The 18,178-nt window shown below is 44.0% G+C and overlaps 1 protein-coding gene across 3 annotated transcripts in view; it reads right to left on the bottom strand.

The window, feature by feature from the left end:
* Positions 1-6,666: 6,666 nt before the first annotated feature.
* CFH (complement factor H) overlaps positions 6,667-18,178 on the bottom strand; it is a 36,267-nt gene continuing 24,755 nt past the window's right edge. For 2 of the 3 annotated variants that reach the window (XM_064454751.1, XM_064454752.1), the window contains 11 exons: positions 17,820-18,002; positions 16,282-16,449; positions 14,769-14,948; positions 13,046-13,252; positions 12,297-12,473; positions 11,445-11,621; positions 10,097-10,273; positions 8,675-8,857; positions 7,724-7,924; positions 7,222-7,419; positions 6,667-7,081 (listed from right to left, as the gene is read on the bottom strand). In XM_064454751.1, coding sequence (XP_064310821.1) covers positions 7,080-7,081; positions 7,222-7,419; positions 7,724-7,924; positions 8,675-8,857; positions 10,097-10,273; positions 11,445-11,621; positions 12,297-12,473; positions 13,046-13,252; positions 14,769-14,948; positions 16,282-16,449; positions 17,820-18,002 — 1,853 coding nt within the window. In that variant the 3' untranslated portion in view covers positions 6,667-7,079. The remainder of the gene's footprint in view (positions 7,082-7,221; positions 7,420-7,723; positions 7,925-8,674; positions 8,858-10,096; positions 10,274-11,444; positions 11,622-12,296; positions 12,474-13,045; positions 13,253-14,768; positions 14,949-16,281; positions 16,450-17,819; positions 18,003-18,178) is intronic. The other variant, XM_064454753.1, reaches the window with a different exon arrangement.

Genomic DNA, 18,178 nt, shown 5'->3' with positions numbered 1-18,178 from the left:
CATTTAATGACCTCAGTTGAAAGGGACCCATAAGGATCATTGAATTGAACTCATGTCCCTGCACAGGACAACCCCAAAATTTACACCATGTGTTTGAAGGTGTTGTCCAAGTGCTTCTTGAATATTGCTAGGCTTGGCACTATGACTGCCTCCCTGGGGAGCCTGTTCCCATGCTCCACCACCCTCTGGGTGAAGAACCTTATCCTAATAACCAACATAAACCTCCCCTGGCGCATCTTCCTGCCATTCCCTCAGGTCCTATCTTTGGTCACCAGAGAGCAGAGATCAGTGCCTGCCTCTCCTCCTTCTCTTGGGAGGAAGCTGTAGACCGTGATGAGGTCTCCCCTCAGTCTCCTCTTCTCCAGGCTGAACAAACCAAGTGACTTTAGCCACTCCTCATATGACTTCTCCTCTAAACCCTTCACCAACGTTTTGGCCCTCCTCTGGACACTCTCTAGTAGCTTCATATCCTTGATATACTGTGATGCCCAAAACTACACACAGCACTCGAGGTGAGGCCACACCAGTGCAGGGCAGAGAGGGACAATCACCTCCCTCGACTGGCTGCAATGCAGGGCTTGATGCACCCCAGGACATGGTTGGCCCTTTTGGCTGCCAGGGCACACTGTTGGCTCATGTTCAACTTGCCATCAACCAGAACCCCCAGGTCCCTCTCCGCAGAGCTGCTCTGCAGCCTCTCGTTCTCCAGTCTGTATGTACATCCAGGTTTGCCGTGCCCCAGGTGCAAAATCCAGCACTTGCCCATGTTAAACTTCATACAGTTGGTGATTGCCCAGCTCTCTGGTTTCTCAAGATCTCTCTGCAGGGCCTCTCTGCCCTTGAGAGTGTCAACAGCTCCTCCCAATTTTGTGTCATTAGCAAATTTAATTAACATTCCTTCCAGCCCTGCATCCAAGTCATTTATGAAGAGATTAAAGAGTATTGGCCCTAAGTGGCCCTGCAGAGTGCCACTGCTGACTGGCCACCAGCCCAATTTAACCCCATGTACTATCACTCTTTGAGCCCCACCCACCAGCCAATTGCTCACCCACTGCTTTACATGTTTATCCAGCTGCATGCTGGATTTTGTCCAGGAGGATACTGTGAGAGACAGTGTCAAAAGTTTTACTGAACTCCAAAAAGATTACATGGACTGGCTTACCTTGGTCAACTAGGTGGGTAACCTTGTCATAGAAGGAAATTAAGTTTATTAAGTAAATATAGATATCCATATTCCACCGTTGAAGCTGGTGTATATTCTTTCAAGGAGAAGATAGTGATATTTATTTGCATTATCAAAAGGTGGCAGTCCCCATTTCCCAGACGGTGGAAGCACATCTATTTTCAAGAAAATCAGCATCACTCAAATCATCTCAAATTTATACCCAAATAGTAGCTGTAATTTCTTTATGATCAGGATAAATAAGGAAAGACTTTTGTATTTTTAGATGTTATATTTCCATCTGATGGAGGATTTTATCTTTTCTTGATTGTTTTTCTTCTGGCTGGCTGACAGGCTCTGTCTGACAAGGAGCTCTTTGCTTTGCAATGACCTTGACTTAGCTACCTTATCCAGGATGAGAGCAGGTAAATTACATGTTTAACAGTGTGTTTCAGGTATGTTTGGAATTTACAAGTATAGGATCCCCTGGATTGTGACCTGCCATCATTAAAGTTTTTAGGAGTTTGTGATGGTGTCTTGATGGGGCTGGGACTTATTAATTGCTTTTGGAAATCAAACTCTTCCTGAAATCCTGCATCCTGAAACTGATATTTCTCAGTAATCTGAGCAAAGCCATAAAATTACCATTTTCTTTAACTCTCCTTTTCATATAAAAGTATCGACTTCCTTATTCATTTCTCACACAGACACACACGCACACACAAAATAAATACTGAACTGTGCCACTGAATTAAGTCCAGGGCTGAACTTTTAATTCAGTTGTGACAGGGCAACTGCTCATCTGAACACTATTCTCTCAGTAAGAAAAAATGCATCTTTATGTACCAGAAAGTTTAAGGTCAGAACCAAAGAAAGTAATTCCATTGTATCATTTAGCTAGAGGCAGGGGAAGAAAAAATGGTAGTGACATAGATGACTCTTAAGTTTCTTTTTCTATAATGTAGTATTTCTAACTTTAAACCTTAGCAGGGATATTATATTTTCTGATGTGCTGTCACTGGTATTTTCAAGAACAGGGTAGCAGCTGGATTCCTGAAATGCCTCACCATGAAAAGGAGCTGCAGTAAGGTGGCAGTGGGACAGTGCTCTGCTCTCCCACCAAGACAGCAAGACTCACTTCAAAAGTGTGAGGAAGGCCAGAAAGGTCCCTTCAGTGCAACTGTACAGGAGATGCCAAAAGGAATCTTTACCTTTATGCAACGTGGATTTTTTCTTTATCTACTTGGAGTTTGCAGTAGAGGTGATTTAGTTGATCACTGTATTCAGTTTATCATGTTATTATCGCTAGCACTATATTCATAATATTGGTTAATCTAGCTAATGTCATATATTGTCAGGATTTCTTCTCATTCTGTTACTGACATTGCATACAATTTTCTGCGCTTTTATTTCCACCAGACCTTCAGCTCTGGTCAGTGGCTATAGCCAGGGGAGGATGTCTCTGCCGGCAACAGTAAATGGCAGATGATGCCTTTGGAGGGCTGCTAAAAAGAATGCAAAAAATAAAACTCTCTGACATACAGACCAAGTGAAATCACCACTGTCAAATTTGAATATCCAATGGATCATCATCTGAACATTTCGGGATGCATGCACCCCACTTTGGAACCCACTATTCTAGAGGACCTTCTGCATTGATTTGTCTGGTTTTGAGTTGAAGGACACCCTCTTCTCTAGGTCCCTGCAACAAAAAACCTGTCTGTCCTCAGGAAATCACACATCTTATTTGAAGAAAATATCACAGAATCACAGAATCACAGAATGGTAGGGGTTGGAAGGGACCTCTGGAGATTACCTCATCCAACCCACCTGCTTGAGCACATACACCTAGAACAGGGGGCACAGGAACGTGCCCAGGCTGGTATTGAACGTCTCCAGGGAAGGAGACTCCACAACCTCCCTGGGCAGCCTGTGCCACTGCTCTGTCACCCTCACAGGAAAGAAGTCTTTTCTCATACTGAGGTGGAACTTCCTGTGTTCCAACTTACGCCCATTGCCCCTTGTGCTGTCGTTGGGCACCACTGAAAAGAGTCTAGATGCATTGTTCTGACACCCTCCCTTTAGATATTTATAGATATTTATAAGTATTTATGAAGACTCCCCTCAGTCTCCTCTTCTCCAGGCTGAACAAACCCAAGCCTCTCAGCCTTTCATCATAAGGGAGAGGCTCCAGTCCCCTGATCATCTTGGTAGCTCTCCGCTGGACTTGCTCAAGCAGTTCCCTGTCCTTCCTAAACTGGGGGCCCAGAACTGGACACAGTACTCCAAACATGGTCTCACTAGGGCAGACTAGAGGGGGAGGATTACCTCCCTCGACCTGCTGGCCACACTCCTTTTAATGCACCCCAGGATATTGCTGGCCTTCTTGGCCACAAGGGCACGTTGCTGGCTCAGGGTCACCTTGCTCCCCACCAGCACTCCCAGGTCCTTCTCAACAGAGGTGCTTTCCAGCAGTTCAGCCCCCAGCTGGTACTGGTGCATGGGGTTGTTCCTCCCCAGGTGCAGGACCTTGCATTTTCTCTTGTTGAATTTCATCAGGTTCCCCTCAGCCCAGCTCTCCAGCCTGTGTACAGGCATTTCAGAGAGGTGCTTGAACACGCTGGTTTCCCCGGAGGGTTGTATGAGGACCCACTACAGCCATGCAGACCCCTGAGGTGGTTGGTCTGCTGGTTCCTATCGCATGAGGCCACCACTGCACCTTTATCACTGCTCACATTGTCCCGTCTTATTCCCCCATTGTTTGTGGTGGCATGAGCATTGCCAATTTGTCCCCCTCCCCCTGAGTTCCTCAGTTTAAAGCCCTCCTCACCAAGTTTGCCACCCTGCTGCCAAAGATTCCTTTGCTCCTTCCAGACAGGTGGAGTCCATCCCGTCCTAGCAGCCTATGGTTGTTGAAGAATGTCCCATTGTGATAAAAACCAAAACCCTCACGTTGGCACCAGCCACGTAACCAGGAGTTGATTTGTATTATTTGCCTATTTCTAGTCACCCATTTTTCTTCAACATTTTCGCTTGCTTTCCCAGACCTTTATAGAATTGCTTAGTTCTGCCCAGGCTCTGGCTTGCAGCGTCATGGGTGCCCACATGGAAGAGTAGCAGAGGATAGTAATCAGTACTTTTGACAAGTTGTGGCACCCTCTCAGTGATGTCTCGGATCTTAGCTCCCGGAAGACAGCAAACTTCTCGTGATTCCCTGCCAGGTCGGCAGATGGGTGCCCCAGTGCCTTTTAACAGAGAGTCACCCACTACGAGCACTTGTCTCTTCTTTCTGTGGTATCTACTCTGTGCTGCTGGTACAGTTGCACCTTGTGGACCTTGCTCGTGGGTGTCTGCAGTCGCTAAAGCTACAAGTCTGTTATTGGTGGTGATACTGGGAGGTGGGGGCTGAGGCAGAGCCCTGCTTCTGTGGGTCACCGGGGTCCAAGGTGCCTCCTCCTTCTCAGTGGTGTCTGCTACAGGAGCGTGGTTCTGGGGCTGCCTATCTATCTCTGCCTCAGTTCTATTAATATTAATATTACTCAGCCTTCTAACTGCAACTCAGCCACCTGGCGCAGCAGATCATCAACCTCTGCACACCTTGTGCAGGTATTTACCTTCTTACCAGGCGAGGGGTTGGGGCACACGTTGCAACCTACCGTCTGTACTGAAGCCTCCAGCTCCATCTGAGTGAATGCGTCAGACCTCTCTGGGGTTTTCAGCATGATAACACTGGTATTAGCTGTGCGGCGAGTGCTCACCATCCCGGCAGAGACCTAGATCTAGAGAGCTTCCCGGGCTGTGGGCCTACAAGCGGGATGCAGCACCCTCCCTGCTTGCCCTGGCGGATGCACCACGCCCTGTTTGCCCATCCTGTTCACCCCACGCCTGGTCACTCGCGCTCCCTAGGGGCTGTTTAAATCTCCTGCGGTTTCTCATGGCAATGCCCAGGCTGCATCAGCCTCCCTCAGGAGAGCTGCGGGGCCGCTCTGCGCTTCCTCAGGCTTCCCTGGCTCCGGGAACTGCCTTGTCCACCCCAATCTAGCACCCAGCCGCAGAACTTACCGTTGCCGCTGCTGCATTCGTCACCAACTTAACTCAGTATGTCCAGTTATGTCCTTGTTTCAGCTGGGATAGAGTTAATTCTCTGCATAGTAGCTAGTATGGGACTATGTTTTGGATTTGTGCTGGAAACAGTGGTGATAATGTGGAGATGTTTGGTTGTTGCTAAGTAGCGCTTACACTACTGGTCAAGGACTTTTTCAGCTTCCCATGCTCTGCCGGGTGCACAAGAAGCTGGGAGGGGGCACAGCCGGGACAGCTGACCCCAACTGACCAATGGGATATTCCATACCATACGATGTCATGCTCGGTAATATAAAGCTGGGGGAAGAAGGAGGAAGGTGGGGACATTCAGAGTTATGGCGTTTGTCTTCCCAAGTAACCGCTACGCATGATGGAGCCCTGCTTTCCTGGAGATGGCTGAACACCTGCTTGCCCATGGGCAGTAGTGAATGAATTCCTTGTTTTGCTTTGCTTGCGCGCGCAGCTTTGGCTTTACCTATTGAACTGTCTTTATCTCAAGCCAGGAGCTTCCTCACTTTTACTCTGCCGATTCTCTCCCCTGTCCCACCAGAGGGGAGTGAGCGAGCGGCTGCGTGGTGCTTGGTTGCTGGCTGGGGCTAAACCATGACAAGTTGTTTGGTTATGAGGCTGCCAAAGCAAAGATTTAGGTGCTCCTAAATCTCCCGTGTCATGCAGCAAAAGTAACAGATGTATTTCCTGCATAATTTCCTTAGAGAGAGATAACCCATATTAATACTCCACATGAAATTGAGATAGGCTCCTTTAAAAACATACAAACACGGCATGCTGGTTTAGTTGATTTTCATTACTGTACTGGAATTAGATGAGGTTAAAGAAAAAAAACTCTGAAATGAAGTCACCTTTTGGGCTGCCCTTACTGGCTTTCAAAAAAAAAAATCTTAGAAAAGTGAACAGCAAGAAAAGAAACTGCATATCATCTACAAAGACCAAGAGGTAAGAGGCAGTAAAACCATTCCCTCAAACTCGCCTTACTCAGCAAGACATCAATAATATACAAACATGTTAGCTGTTCCCATACAACAGCTACTACCAAAATTAAGCAACAAAAAATCAAGAAGGTCCAGGCTCCATCTAGACACCTTCACAAACTCCTAGAAAATTATAAGACAGTACCCATTCGAGGTCCTGGACCAAGAAGCCATCCCCACCTCCATCCAGAAATCCCAGTGACTTGTATCCCAACATCTTGCCCTTCCAGCAAATGCCAGGGAGGCCCAAGACCCCCATAAGAATTGGGTCTGTGAGCTAGAGACTTCCTTGGGTCATTTAAAGGAGACTCCACTCACTTGCTCATCCTGATCAGGCGGTCAGGACATTAACCTCTGCCATGACCCCAGGGTTGTTTCCAGGCAAGCACACGGAGGAGCAGCTAGGAGCAAACAAGGCCAAACACACTCTACTTGCTGATAATCAAATTACCTGTGGGCTTTAATTCTTGTCTCAGCATGCCACCAAAGCAAGCCTATCTCAGGACACAATTGTTAATAAAAATAACAGTGAGATCAATATAGAATGGATAAAAATGCAAGCACAACCATTCAGATGGATAAATGTAAACACATTTACAAAATGTAAATACATTTACATAAAAGGATAAAATGTGGATAAAATGTAAACACAATCACCCAATAATAAAACAAAACAAAACAAAAACCAACACAGAAATTCCAAGACAGAACATTGGCTAAGCTGCAAAAAGGCAGAGTGAAATGGGAAACGCCAGGAAAAATTGAGTTCAAATCACTGGGTCAGTTGAGGGATCTTTCATTTCCATGGCTGGGCTCCTTCACGTCATGTCCACTTATACAAAAATTCCTGCAACATCACGGGAAAAAAGGGGAAAATGCGTGAAGACCAAGCCTGACACACCACAGTGGTTCCGCAGAGCAGTGGACAGGCACTTTCAGAAAAGCTGCCTCCCACAGCCCTCTGTGTTCTCAGCACTGAGCACTTACATTCACATTCAGGATACTTAATCACTCCATCCACACACCTAGGGGTAAATGCTTCAGGGATTGAAACTGCTCTGCGCCACCATTTGCATTCAAAGTGGATATAATCCCCAGTGAGATAGGTGGAAGTGTCTGACCATCCTGGTGACCGTAGTTTAATATAGTTCCTTTCCATGATCGTCTTATGCACTATACAGTTCTCTGCAAAAAGTACTTTCGTTACTTGCCTGTAGACCTCACACTGGACAACCAATGCTGTGAAACTATTAGTACCAGCAGGGATCCTGAGAGCCCTTTCCCCAGCACTCTTTCCAGCTCAGGTATGTCAGTCAATGGCTTCTTGGGGGCACTGCCCCTCACTGCCTGCAGCTTACAGGATGTTCCCACACCCTGACACTCCACCACTACCTCCCCAGGAGCTTCCCCGGGAAAGCTAAAGGCTTTCCCCTCCACTTCAGCACTAAAACTGCAACAACGCGTCATGAGGAAAGTGGAGATGACTTACTTCCAGGCTTGCACTGCGGATATTCTAATGTCCCATCTACGCACTGTGCTCTGAAGGGCGAAGATGCGGGGTCCGCCAAATATCCTCTTTTACACCGAAATTCTATAGTGTCGCCTGATCTGGAATACAGCTTTCTTCTTTCCACCCATTTCAGCTCAATATTGTTTCTGGCCATGTCTTCTTCAGATGCTGTACAGGCCACTTGAAAAAGGCAAGAGAAGAGTGTCGTCACGTCCTATAGACACACCACAGGTAATTTCACCACCCACCCCCCACCTCCGGCCCCCTGGAGCCTAAGTTCATTTCAGCACAAAATGTTTCCAGCTATTTGCTCTGACCCTCTGATACTTGTGACAGGAAAGACATTCACATCCAAGCTAAAGGGAAGGAAGACCATGGCTGAGACCCCATGCAGAGCTATGGAGAAGGCTTTTCACTCGGACAGTCACACAGGGTAATACTGAAGCTTATGTGGGGGAAGTCAGCAGGCAGCAATGAACTTCCCCATTTTTGTTTTGAGATCCCTACTTCCCTTCTGCCCAACACTTCTCTAAATTCTTTTCCTCATAGCCAAGTCACAGATGTACTCCCGGATTTCCCCAGTGCGGTATGTACTCAGACCCATCCTCCCCACCCACAGCCTGCTGATCATAGCAGCGTCCCCAAGTAGAGAGCACTCGGGAGCTCTGCAAGTGATGGTGTCCAGCCAAATTCCCCTCCTGCCAAACTTGTGGTGGTGGTGAGAGACAGCAGGCAGAAGCGGTGAAGTCTACTTAAGATATCTTAATGAAGAAGCTACTTCTAGGCAAAAGGGTTTGTTGTTGTTCTGCCCTGCTGGCATCACAGGTCCAACACAAGTGCTGCCACATGTGTGATGCCTTCAGGATCTGAAAAAAAGAGAACAGGAAGAGTCATACAGCCTTTGGCCATGTAGCATGTTCTTCAACCTACCTAGGCAAACTGGGGGGTTTGTCCACCGCCCATTGGTACATCTGATATACCGAGATCCTTCCAGAACATAGAGACTTGGGCATTTGTATTCCAGAGTTGCACCTTGTGGATATTCTTGCATGCGGAAGGAAAGAATATCTCCATTTTCAATAACTGGAGGTGGGCCACATTTCCCACCTTTCCCTGGAAGAAAATTCCCAGTTGAGGGAAACATGAGAGTTTCAGTTCAGTGGGGGCCTGGCCACAAATACTACCAAAGAGTACATTGGCGCTATGAGAGATCCGGAGGAAAGCAGAGAGAAAACCAAATACCTGCAGGTAGAAAAGAGCAGGCAGGTGGAAAAGAACAAGAGTTTCTCACTTCTCCAGTGCTTGGACTCACAATGGACTTCCTCTCTTTCTGCATAATGGCGTAGTGTTTGGCACAGCTCTTTGTGCTGAAGAGCCTGGCACCCACCTCCCCCCTGTACTGCCTGAGCAGTGAGAAAAGTAGATCTGATTGCAAGCAGTAATGACTATCACTGAGCTGCACCACTGCAGTCACTAATGGGATAGCCCTCCGGCTCTGTGGGCCACTGGGGAGTTTGCACGTGCCAGTCTTGAAGCACTGCTGCCTCATGGATCTTTATACCTCTTCCAGCATCACACTGCTGCCAAATCTGGCCTTCCAACAGACCTTACGTTGGGAAACCTTCAGAGAAGGCCCAGATCCCTTGGTATCAGCAGTGACACTCTTTGCACTTGGCATTGTGTTCAGGAGCCACAATATGGAGCCTGGCCTGAATTAATCTGCTCTTTCTGCACCCCTTTCAGCTCCCAGCTGGGTGGTGTTTGAATCAAATGCTGCTGCATTGGTTCACGTGCTGAAACTTTCTCTATGTCTAATGAAAACAAGAGTATTCAGTGTGCTCATGAAATCCTAGGTGGAGGCACCAACACAGTACCTAGGTATTGGCTCACAAATCAAATTCTACTCTCAGTTCATTTAACCGTTGATTTGACTCCATGGCATTCACTACAGCAATGCACCATCTGCAGTATCTGGATGTCAGCTAGCACAAAATGTGTAGGCTCTGTTCTCCAACACAGAATGCAAATTTTCTCACTCCCTTCTCATCAGGCAGGCACAGAAAGTAGATTCTAAGTCCACGGATTGCATCTCAAAATTAGACCTGGCCAGCAACTGCTCTCGGCCTCATCATGGTTTTCCACATGGGGTCCTCTCAAGTGAAGCTACCTGGGTCACCCAGCTGGTAAATTCATCTGAATAGATACATGGGGAAATGGCTTTTTCCTGAGTGTGCCAGATAGGTCATGTTTGTGCACATCAATGAGACTGAATTTTGGAGTAGTAAATGCCACTGAGTCAGCTTCATGACAGTCTCAGTGACAGGTGACTGTATGAAGAGAGAGAGAAATTACCTTTGCACTTTGGCAGCTCTGTCCAGGTCCCATTCTGACACTCTACAGTAGAAGACCCAGTCATCTCAAAACCTTGCCAGCAACGATAGTGAGCACTCTCCCCAGGCAAATACCTTGACTTTTTAACATCTTGAACTTTACCACCAGTAATTTCTGGAGGAGGGTCACACATCACATCTGAAAAGAGACACTGCTGCCATCACGTTTGCAGTCATTGAGGTGTTCCCCTACACAACTGACAGTCAAAGGAATCAATCTTGTCACAATTTCTGTCCAGATTTCCTGCCTCAGGTAGGCCACAGCTCCAAGAGTTCACTTTGGAGAAAGCAGTAAGGTGTGACAGCAGCAGCAGAACACTCTTTCTGGGACTTTCAGGAGATGGCAGGGCCAAGGAGACCTTCTAGAAAAACCAGCATTTCTGTAGCTACACCTTATGGCACAAGATGCCACATTAGCTTTCCTGCATGCCTATGTCCCTCCCCAGGGAGCCCTGGCATTCCTGAAAATCACAGAGGTAGCAGCTAAGCTGGTGCTCTGCTGAACCACAGACTTCTGGAGGACCAGCAGTGCTGGAGGAGCTTGTCAGCCTGCAGTCATGAGGAGCAGTCAGCTCTATGGAGGTGTGTGAAAGCCAAGTAGCATTTGTTCACCCTGCAACCACAGATTTGGGCAGGGGAGGGAGCACAGCTCCTGACAGTTCCTTGTCACAGGAACATTCTTGCCCCTTCCATAGCCCTAGCAGATCTTACATGGTTTAGATCTGAGTCTCTGCTGGGATCTGCAGCAGTCAGAGTGGAGCCCTGGAGGAGAACAGTTGTTTCTCTCCCCTACTGCTTTTTCCATTCAGATACTCTCTGACAGGTTTGAACAGAACAGGGGAGCCCTCACATATCTTTCTACTGAAGGTCGCTGAAATGGCAGATTCTGGGGAAATACCAGTATCATACAGGAGACTGACAGAGCAGCAGGTTTTAGGCCCTGCTTCTTCAAGATGTTTTTGCTGGTAATGACAATACCCCCAGTATTTCTAGAAGCATCAACCTAAATTAAAGTGCTGTGCAAAGAAGCAATAGCAAAAGCAAAGTTAGGTACACAAAGCAAACAGAAGTAAAAAAGGTGAATCCTTTAGAGTATTTAGGTAAACAAAAACACAGAAATTCCAAGACAGAACATTGGCTAAGCTGCAAAAAGGCAGAGTGAAATGGGAAACGCCAGGAAAAATTGAGTTCAAATCACTGGGTCAGTTGAGGGACCTTTCATTTCCACAGCTGGGCTCCTTCATGTCATGTCCGCTTATACACAGTCCCCTCTATGCTAGCAGGCAAGACAGAAGCACACAGAGTCCTACCTCTGCAGGTTGGTTCTTGTGACCACTCTCCATTTCTACAAGTGACATAATTTCCACCCATCATTTGAAAATTGCTTTCACATTCATACTGCACTCTGGTACCAGGCAGATACCTCTCCTGCTCAACGCTTGCAATGTAAGCATTGGGAATTTCAGGTGCGGCTCCACACCTAACATCTGAAAAGAGAGGTGCATTTAAGAACAGTAGTAGAGCAATATGAAAACACAGAATATTACATTTCAGACACCTTATGCATGATGAGCAAAAATGGTTTGTGTAATGCAGGTCATTTTCTAAAGTTAGAAAAGGAAGATATTATGGTCTTTATTCTGCAACACTTCACTAGACACTATTATTTTTGCTTAGAGTAACTAAAAAGAGAAAATGATTTGCAGAGACTGGCCAAAAGTGCAGATTAGTGCTGTACAGCATTGTGTGCCAAAGGGCTGGAGAGTGAAATGGTTTCTTTACTATTTGAAGGCAACTTTCAGAAACCAACATTCTTAGTGAGGTGAAAATAAGATACGCTACCCTACCAGTTAGCTCCTCATTTGCAGCCAGCGTCCATTTCCCCATAACCCTCCACCTGCTTGATTTCAGCACTGAGCTAAGTTTCAGCTACCAGCTTCAGCCCACTAGGGAAACGATTCCTTTGCTGATCCTCCCTGCTTGCTCTTTCTCAGGAGCCAGAAAAATAGGTGTTGTAGCAGCCCATTCAAAGCAAGTCACCTCTTGGCTCGATTGGCCTCACTCACCTGCATGCCTCAGTTGGCATTACTGTAACCCAACATGAAGTTCACAACATGAAAGACTAAGAAGGATCATAGACTACTTTGAACTAGAACCTGTACCTTCACAGACGGGCGGTGCTGTCCAGTTTCCTTCTCTGCAAATAATTTCAGGGGGCCCAACAGTCAAGAACCCTGCATCACACTGGTAGCGAATTGTTTCACCAGGCTCATACGTTTCCTTGTTTCTGCCTTCGATCTGAGCATTGGCAACTTTTGGAACGCTTCCACATGGCATTTCTGAGAAGATACAGAAAGCTGATGCTTGTACTAACGTGATACACACAGAATGAGTTTCCACCAAACAGATGCTTTAGAGAGCTTTTTCTAACAGCAGCATAGTCATCCGCTGACAGTAGATTTTATAGAAAAGGTAGCATACGGAAGATTAAATGAGCCATTCCCCTAAAAAGGCACGGACTTCAGTCACTGAAATATTTTGACCCTGTTTCTACCCCTGCCAGAAAAGTTTAACAATGTTTCCATCACTGCAGGGCCAAAGCAACTCCTGGTCACTAGAGTGGATTCTGTAGAAAACAGATCCTTGGATTATGGGGATGTGCCCAGGACTCCCGTGGCAGAGAGATGAACTGAGCAAAGACTGCAAGAATACAAAGGAATAGTTTAAAGACTACACTGCATTCAGAAAGTTGGCCTTGCATCCAATCAGGACTGCTCTGATGACATCCACGAGGGATGGTAAGGTTCCACATCAAAATGGAGTTACTGGCCCTTACCAATCAACCTCCCATTTAAAATTCTCTCAGCTTCATTGCTAACTGCACTTCAGAAAAAGTATTTTTTGATATTACCCAAGCATGCAGGAGATGAAGTCCAGTTTCCCATAGAACAAGTTATCTCCGATGGTCCCTCTAACATGTATCCAGAACGAGAGACATACTTAAGTCTAGCACCAGCCAGATACATTGTTTTCCCTTGTTTTTCAATCTTTAGGTTTTTATTTTCCAGCCTGGGAACATCAGCACATTCTATGGGCTGCGGCGGCAAACATGATTCTTCTAAAAAATACAGAAAACACAGATAAATCCTAATATGAGGCAATTAATAGTCCAATGACATATGTCATCTAAAACTGGAAAAAAAAAAAAAAGAAAAAGAAAAAGAAAAAAAATCATGCAAACATAAATGAAATGGCTTGGATGGAAGCTGGAGAAATATCCAAGATGCAAACCCACACTTCTTTCTCCTTCCCCTCCTACACGGGGTTTCTCTCTTTTCCTTTGAACGGAACTAAAGCCTTTTTTCCAGTTCATACCAAGGAGATACAGTTACAGCTTAGCATCAAGAACAGGGAAAATTTCTTAGGCAGAGAAATAGAAGAGACATCATCTTGTTTTGGGATACTGAAAGTGAGTGCCTAGAATGTGAGCTATGACATTTTTCCACCATTAATAAAGTTGTACCAATATCCGGGGAGTTTTGTGATGATGTGATGAAAATGCAAAAGAGAAGAGAACTTACAAAGTATTATAATAATGTACTTCCTGATACATACAATGGATTAAATCTCTATGAAGCCCGCCTGAGTCTGGGCTGTCCCAATGCTTTCTTCTCCGACTTAAATTATATTATATATGCATTTTTAGCTATTAGCAAATTAGGTTTTATTAGTTGACACATCAAGTTGAAAGCGTATGTTTGCACTGAATTCCACAATGTAAAAGGTCTAACTACAGGCAAAGCTCCTGTTCAGCAACTGAGAATTTTATGTCAGTAAAAGTTGTTTTATGAACACCTCAGACATTTTTTTTTGGTTATTCTTCTCTATGTCTGCTGCTTACCAGCAGAAATGGAGACTGACAGGCAATGCAAAAGAAGAGAAACCACGAGGCATCAGAATTTTGCAGCTTAAAAATACAGACGTGGCTGGCATGTTGTGCACATCAGTCACCAGCTGGCATCTCATTTGTCCTGCACTCATCTATTTCCAATTCACTTCTGAAAACACTTTATTCTACCTCTTAATGAACTTCTGCTTACAAGATATCACCTGCATCAGCAATATTTTAACAAATGGATTATAGCTTCCTCAGCATTTCTTAGAATAGGTGCCCTTAGATGTGCCATATCATTTTTACTCCTATTACAGGAAGAAGCCACAAGAAGAAAAGGAAAAAAAGAAAAAAGAAAGAATAAAAAATAAAGTACCCAAAGATTGCTACTACTAGAACTAAATAATAAATAATACTGATTTTTTCACCAGGATGCTATTAATGATCCCCAGTCAAAACTTATCCAATCTGCAATATACCTAACAAACAGAGACAGGGCTCTTGAGGGACTACCTGAAAATTTTATATGCCAGCTTATATAACACTGTGTAAATAAAAAGACTTACTGCCCAGGTGTTGGCTAATTACACTTTCTTTAGCATCTTACCTTCTATTGCTTTTGTGCAGTTACCAGTTCATGATGATCTTAAGATAAATAACATCCTCCTGCTAATGATGACTGCAAAAGCACAACACAGAAATTCATAATAAAATAAATAGAAAAAAATTATGCACTACTGACCCACACAGTGAGGTGGTGATTGCCATTTCCCGTCTATACATGTTATTTCATTCACACCGATGAGCTGGAAGCCCTTTAGACATGAAAAAGCTATTTTACTCCCATTCTTGTAAGTTCTTCCAACTGTTATGTGTTGAGCACCAGGCACCTGAGGTGGAGGTGGGCACGTAGTCTTCTCAGCTAAGGATACATGCTCATGTTAGTACAGAATATATGATAAAATATAACTGTTCCTCATAGATTACAACACAAAAAACTGAGAAAACACTGGTGTTTGTTAGATAATTCTTCAGTAGATATCTCAAGCTTTAATTAATAGCATGATAATTTTGTTCTGCTTCAGAAACACCAGAGCTGCCTTCAGATGCTCATATGCTTTCGAACTCATAGACAGTCACAGTTGCCTACACCAATCTAAGCTGGAGCTTCTTGTAGACCCTCCTTTTCCTTACAGACAGCTTCACACTCTTGCGTGCTTTCCCTGTTCTCTATCTGGTGAACTACTTCAGGAAGACTGGATCAACTTTTGGGGTTTTTGGTTTGGTTTGGTTTTTTTTTTCCTTCAGACTTAGCTGATAACAGAGCTAAATGAGAATCACAAAAGGAAATAAAGACATAAACTTCAGTTTTGCCACTCAGTGAATGAAGGGCTGCTCCAGCCAAAGAAAGAAAAAGGGATGGAAGGAGGTAGATCTAGGAAGGAGGAAACCTCAAGACCTTGGTTTGTTGCCTCTAGTGGTTCCAGAAAACTGGGAAGGTAGGGACGCTTGGCTTTGAAAGGGGGTGCTCCCTCTAGTGACTGCCACTCAGTGTACTTCTTCCACTTCCACCCATCATTTCCCACAAATCTGGCTCAACCAAAGAAGGCAAATAGGCGATGATTGTTTTACAGACATGCCTTCTACAGGCAATAACCTGCTCTGCTATACATAAAGGCAATCCTGCAGGCATCCCACCATTGGTGTGTCATTTGGTGTGGCAGTCTCTCTTAGGTCTGTGCTTCTGAGTTGGCCAACTCAGTTTTTTTTTTTTCTTGTTGTTTCACTAGGAAGCAATTGGAAAAAATAGAAGGGGGAAAAAAAAAAAGAAAAATCAGGAATAGAAAAGCTTTGAATGTTTACAGGAAATAAAAGAAATTTGGCTGGAGCTTGAGCTATGTGCTACTCTCATTTGTACCAGGGTACAGCCCTTTTGAAGAATTGAGCTTAAATTTATCATTGCATCTTTTCTCACATCAGAAGTGACAGTAACAACTGTTTCAATTGTCAGAGTAGAGATTATTAAGCCTGCCTCACTAAAATAGTGCATGTCTAAACCTAGTTAACTGTTCAGATGATTCCCATAATTATTCATGACTATCCTTCAGCATATAGTCAAGTAAGCATATATATATACAAGCATGTAAGCATTTCTATTTCAGACTAGTGACACAGCAATGCTAAGCAGCTTTAATAATGAGCATTTGTCATTTCTACATAAAAAGAAGAAATTGTATGCAAATCTAAAAACATACTTGTACATTTAATCTCTGGAAACCATTTTCCAGACACACAAGTTGCCTGTTTACTCTTTCTGTCAGCTGATGAACATATATAATGTATAACTCCACGGAGCCCAGTGTCTTTTTTTGTCCTGCGCACAAGCTTAACACCCATTGGAGGTACACACTGAGGAGATGGATCTGAAAAATAACAACAAAAAGAGCTAAAAAATAGATTTAGTTGAGATAATATGTACATATGCATTCACTGATGAAGAGGCCGTCAGGTTCCTAATGCATGTCCATTTGAAAGTGTTCTTTTATTTACTATAGTTTGAAGTAATTCCTAAGATTCCTGGATTACAGAAAAAGAATTATTTTTCTGTTCCAACTATCTAAAGCAGAGACTGTTCCCACTCACAAAGCAATTATTTTTACATTGACAGTAAAAGTCAACATTTTGCTGAGTTTGCTAAGTGCAGTAAATAATATAAGAATTGAGCATTCTTTTTCCCCTGAAACTATAAAAATGTATCAAGAAGAGAAACCTTCTTCTGCTTGTAGAAAAAGGAGCATAGAGGAAGTAGTACTACTCCAGACTGAACACGTATCATGTATCAGTCTCCTGTGGAAGTGTATCTAAGTCATAACCAGGTCTTCTGTCCTTGACTGGTGATTCTGAGAGTCAGAACACAAGCTACGTGTGAAAATTAAGCAGACTGTGGTTTGTGCAAGACTCATCCCTCAACGTAATTGTAAATAAAGGTACCATGTACTCAAATCACTGATGAATATAAAATCACTTCTGAAGAAAGGGGGAACTAAGAATAGGGTATATCATAAACTGTAATCTGTTAAACATAAGTGAAGTGCTTGAGCAATTTATCCCAGACAAGACTTCATCTTGTCCAGTATTGCTTTATTCTTAAATTGCTGACTCCAGTGTAATTTTTTTCTTTTTCTTAGGAAAAGGCTCTGTTTTATATCTTCTTAGAAGACCTTTCTAGAAGACTTTCATTCAGTTCATGCACTGCAAAACTCAATGGGAAGATGAGAAAAAAGAGAAAGCTACTGATGAGAAATGAAAAGGACTAATCCACATAAAAATCATGAGGATGGGATAAGCCTAGCACATTGTGGCTCTTAATAATTTAATTCCCAGTAGGATTTTAAGAAAGAGAAGTATACAGAGATATAAAACTATTAATGCAACAGGCATGCTACCTTATTGCAGGCATGTCCCAAGGCTTCTGAAGGGTCGTTACTGGAAAATGGGTAAAAGCCACTGTACACCAAAGATGTACCCCCCCACTTGATTTTACCCACTGTGCAAGTGTCCGTTTTGTTTCCCAAACCTACTCAGGATGCTTACAAAGTGGTAGGTGAAGAGTGTTTCTAGGATGAAGGACATGTTCACATTTAAAAGAGGATTAGATAAAAAAAAAACTTCGTTGAAATGCATGAAACTATAGTATCTCTGGCTACATATTGATTGTTGAAGTCCCTGAAATTTGGATAGAACTATGTCACACTCATATCTGAAATATGGAAATATTATGGAAATAGATTACCGGCACAAAGAGGTAAAGGCTTCCATTCCCCATTAAGACATTTTATTTTCATTTCCTTAGAATTTCCAGAACCTTGTTTACATCCACAAATTACTTCATCACCATGTGAAAACTGGGTTTGGTCTTCCTGATGAAGAACAACATTTGGAATAGAGGAAGGTGATCCACACGGCATTTTGTCTTCTGTTGAGAAGAGCAGAAGTATTCCACAATAATATCGGAGTCATATATGAATAGCTGAAAGAACTTAAATAAAAATAACTATATTTGCATTTAGTGAGTCAAACTTACTCCCATTAATTGTAACAACCAAACTCCAACACTGCTGATGTATGTACATTTTAGTCAGTTTACTAAAC

Source organism: Phalacrocorax carbo, chromosome 6 (assembly GCF_963921805.1).
Source record: "Phalacrocorax carbo chromosome 6, bPhaCar2.1, whole genome shotgun sequence".
NCBI classification, from domain to species: domain Eukaryota; kingdom Metazoa; phylum Chordata; class Aves; order Suliformes; family Phalacrocoracidae; genus Phalacrocorax; species Phalacrocorax carbo.
Note: the sequence above shows the minus strand (reverse complement) of the source record. Positions and strands in the feature narration are given on the sequence as shown.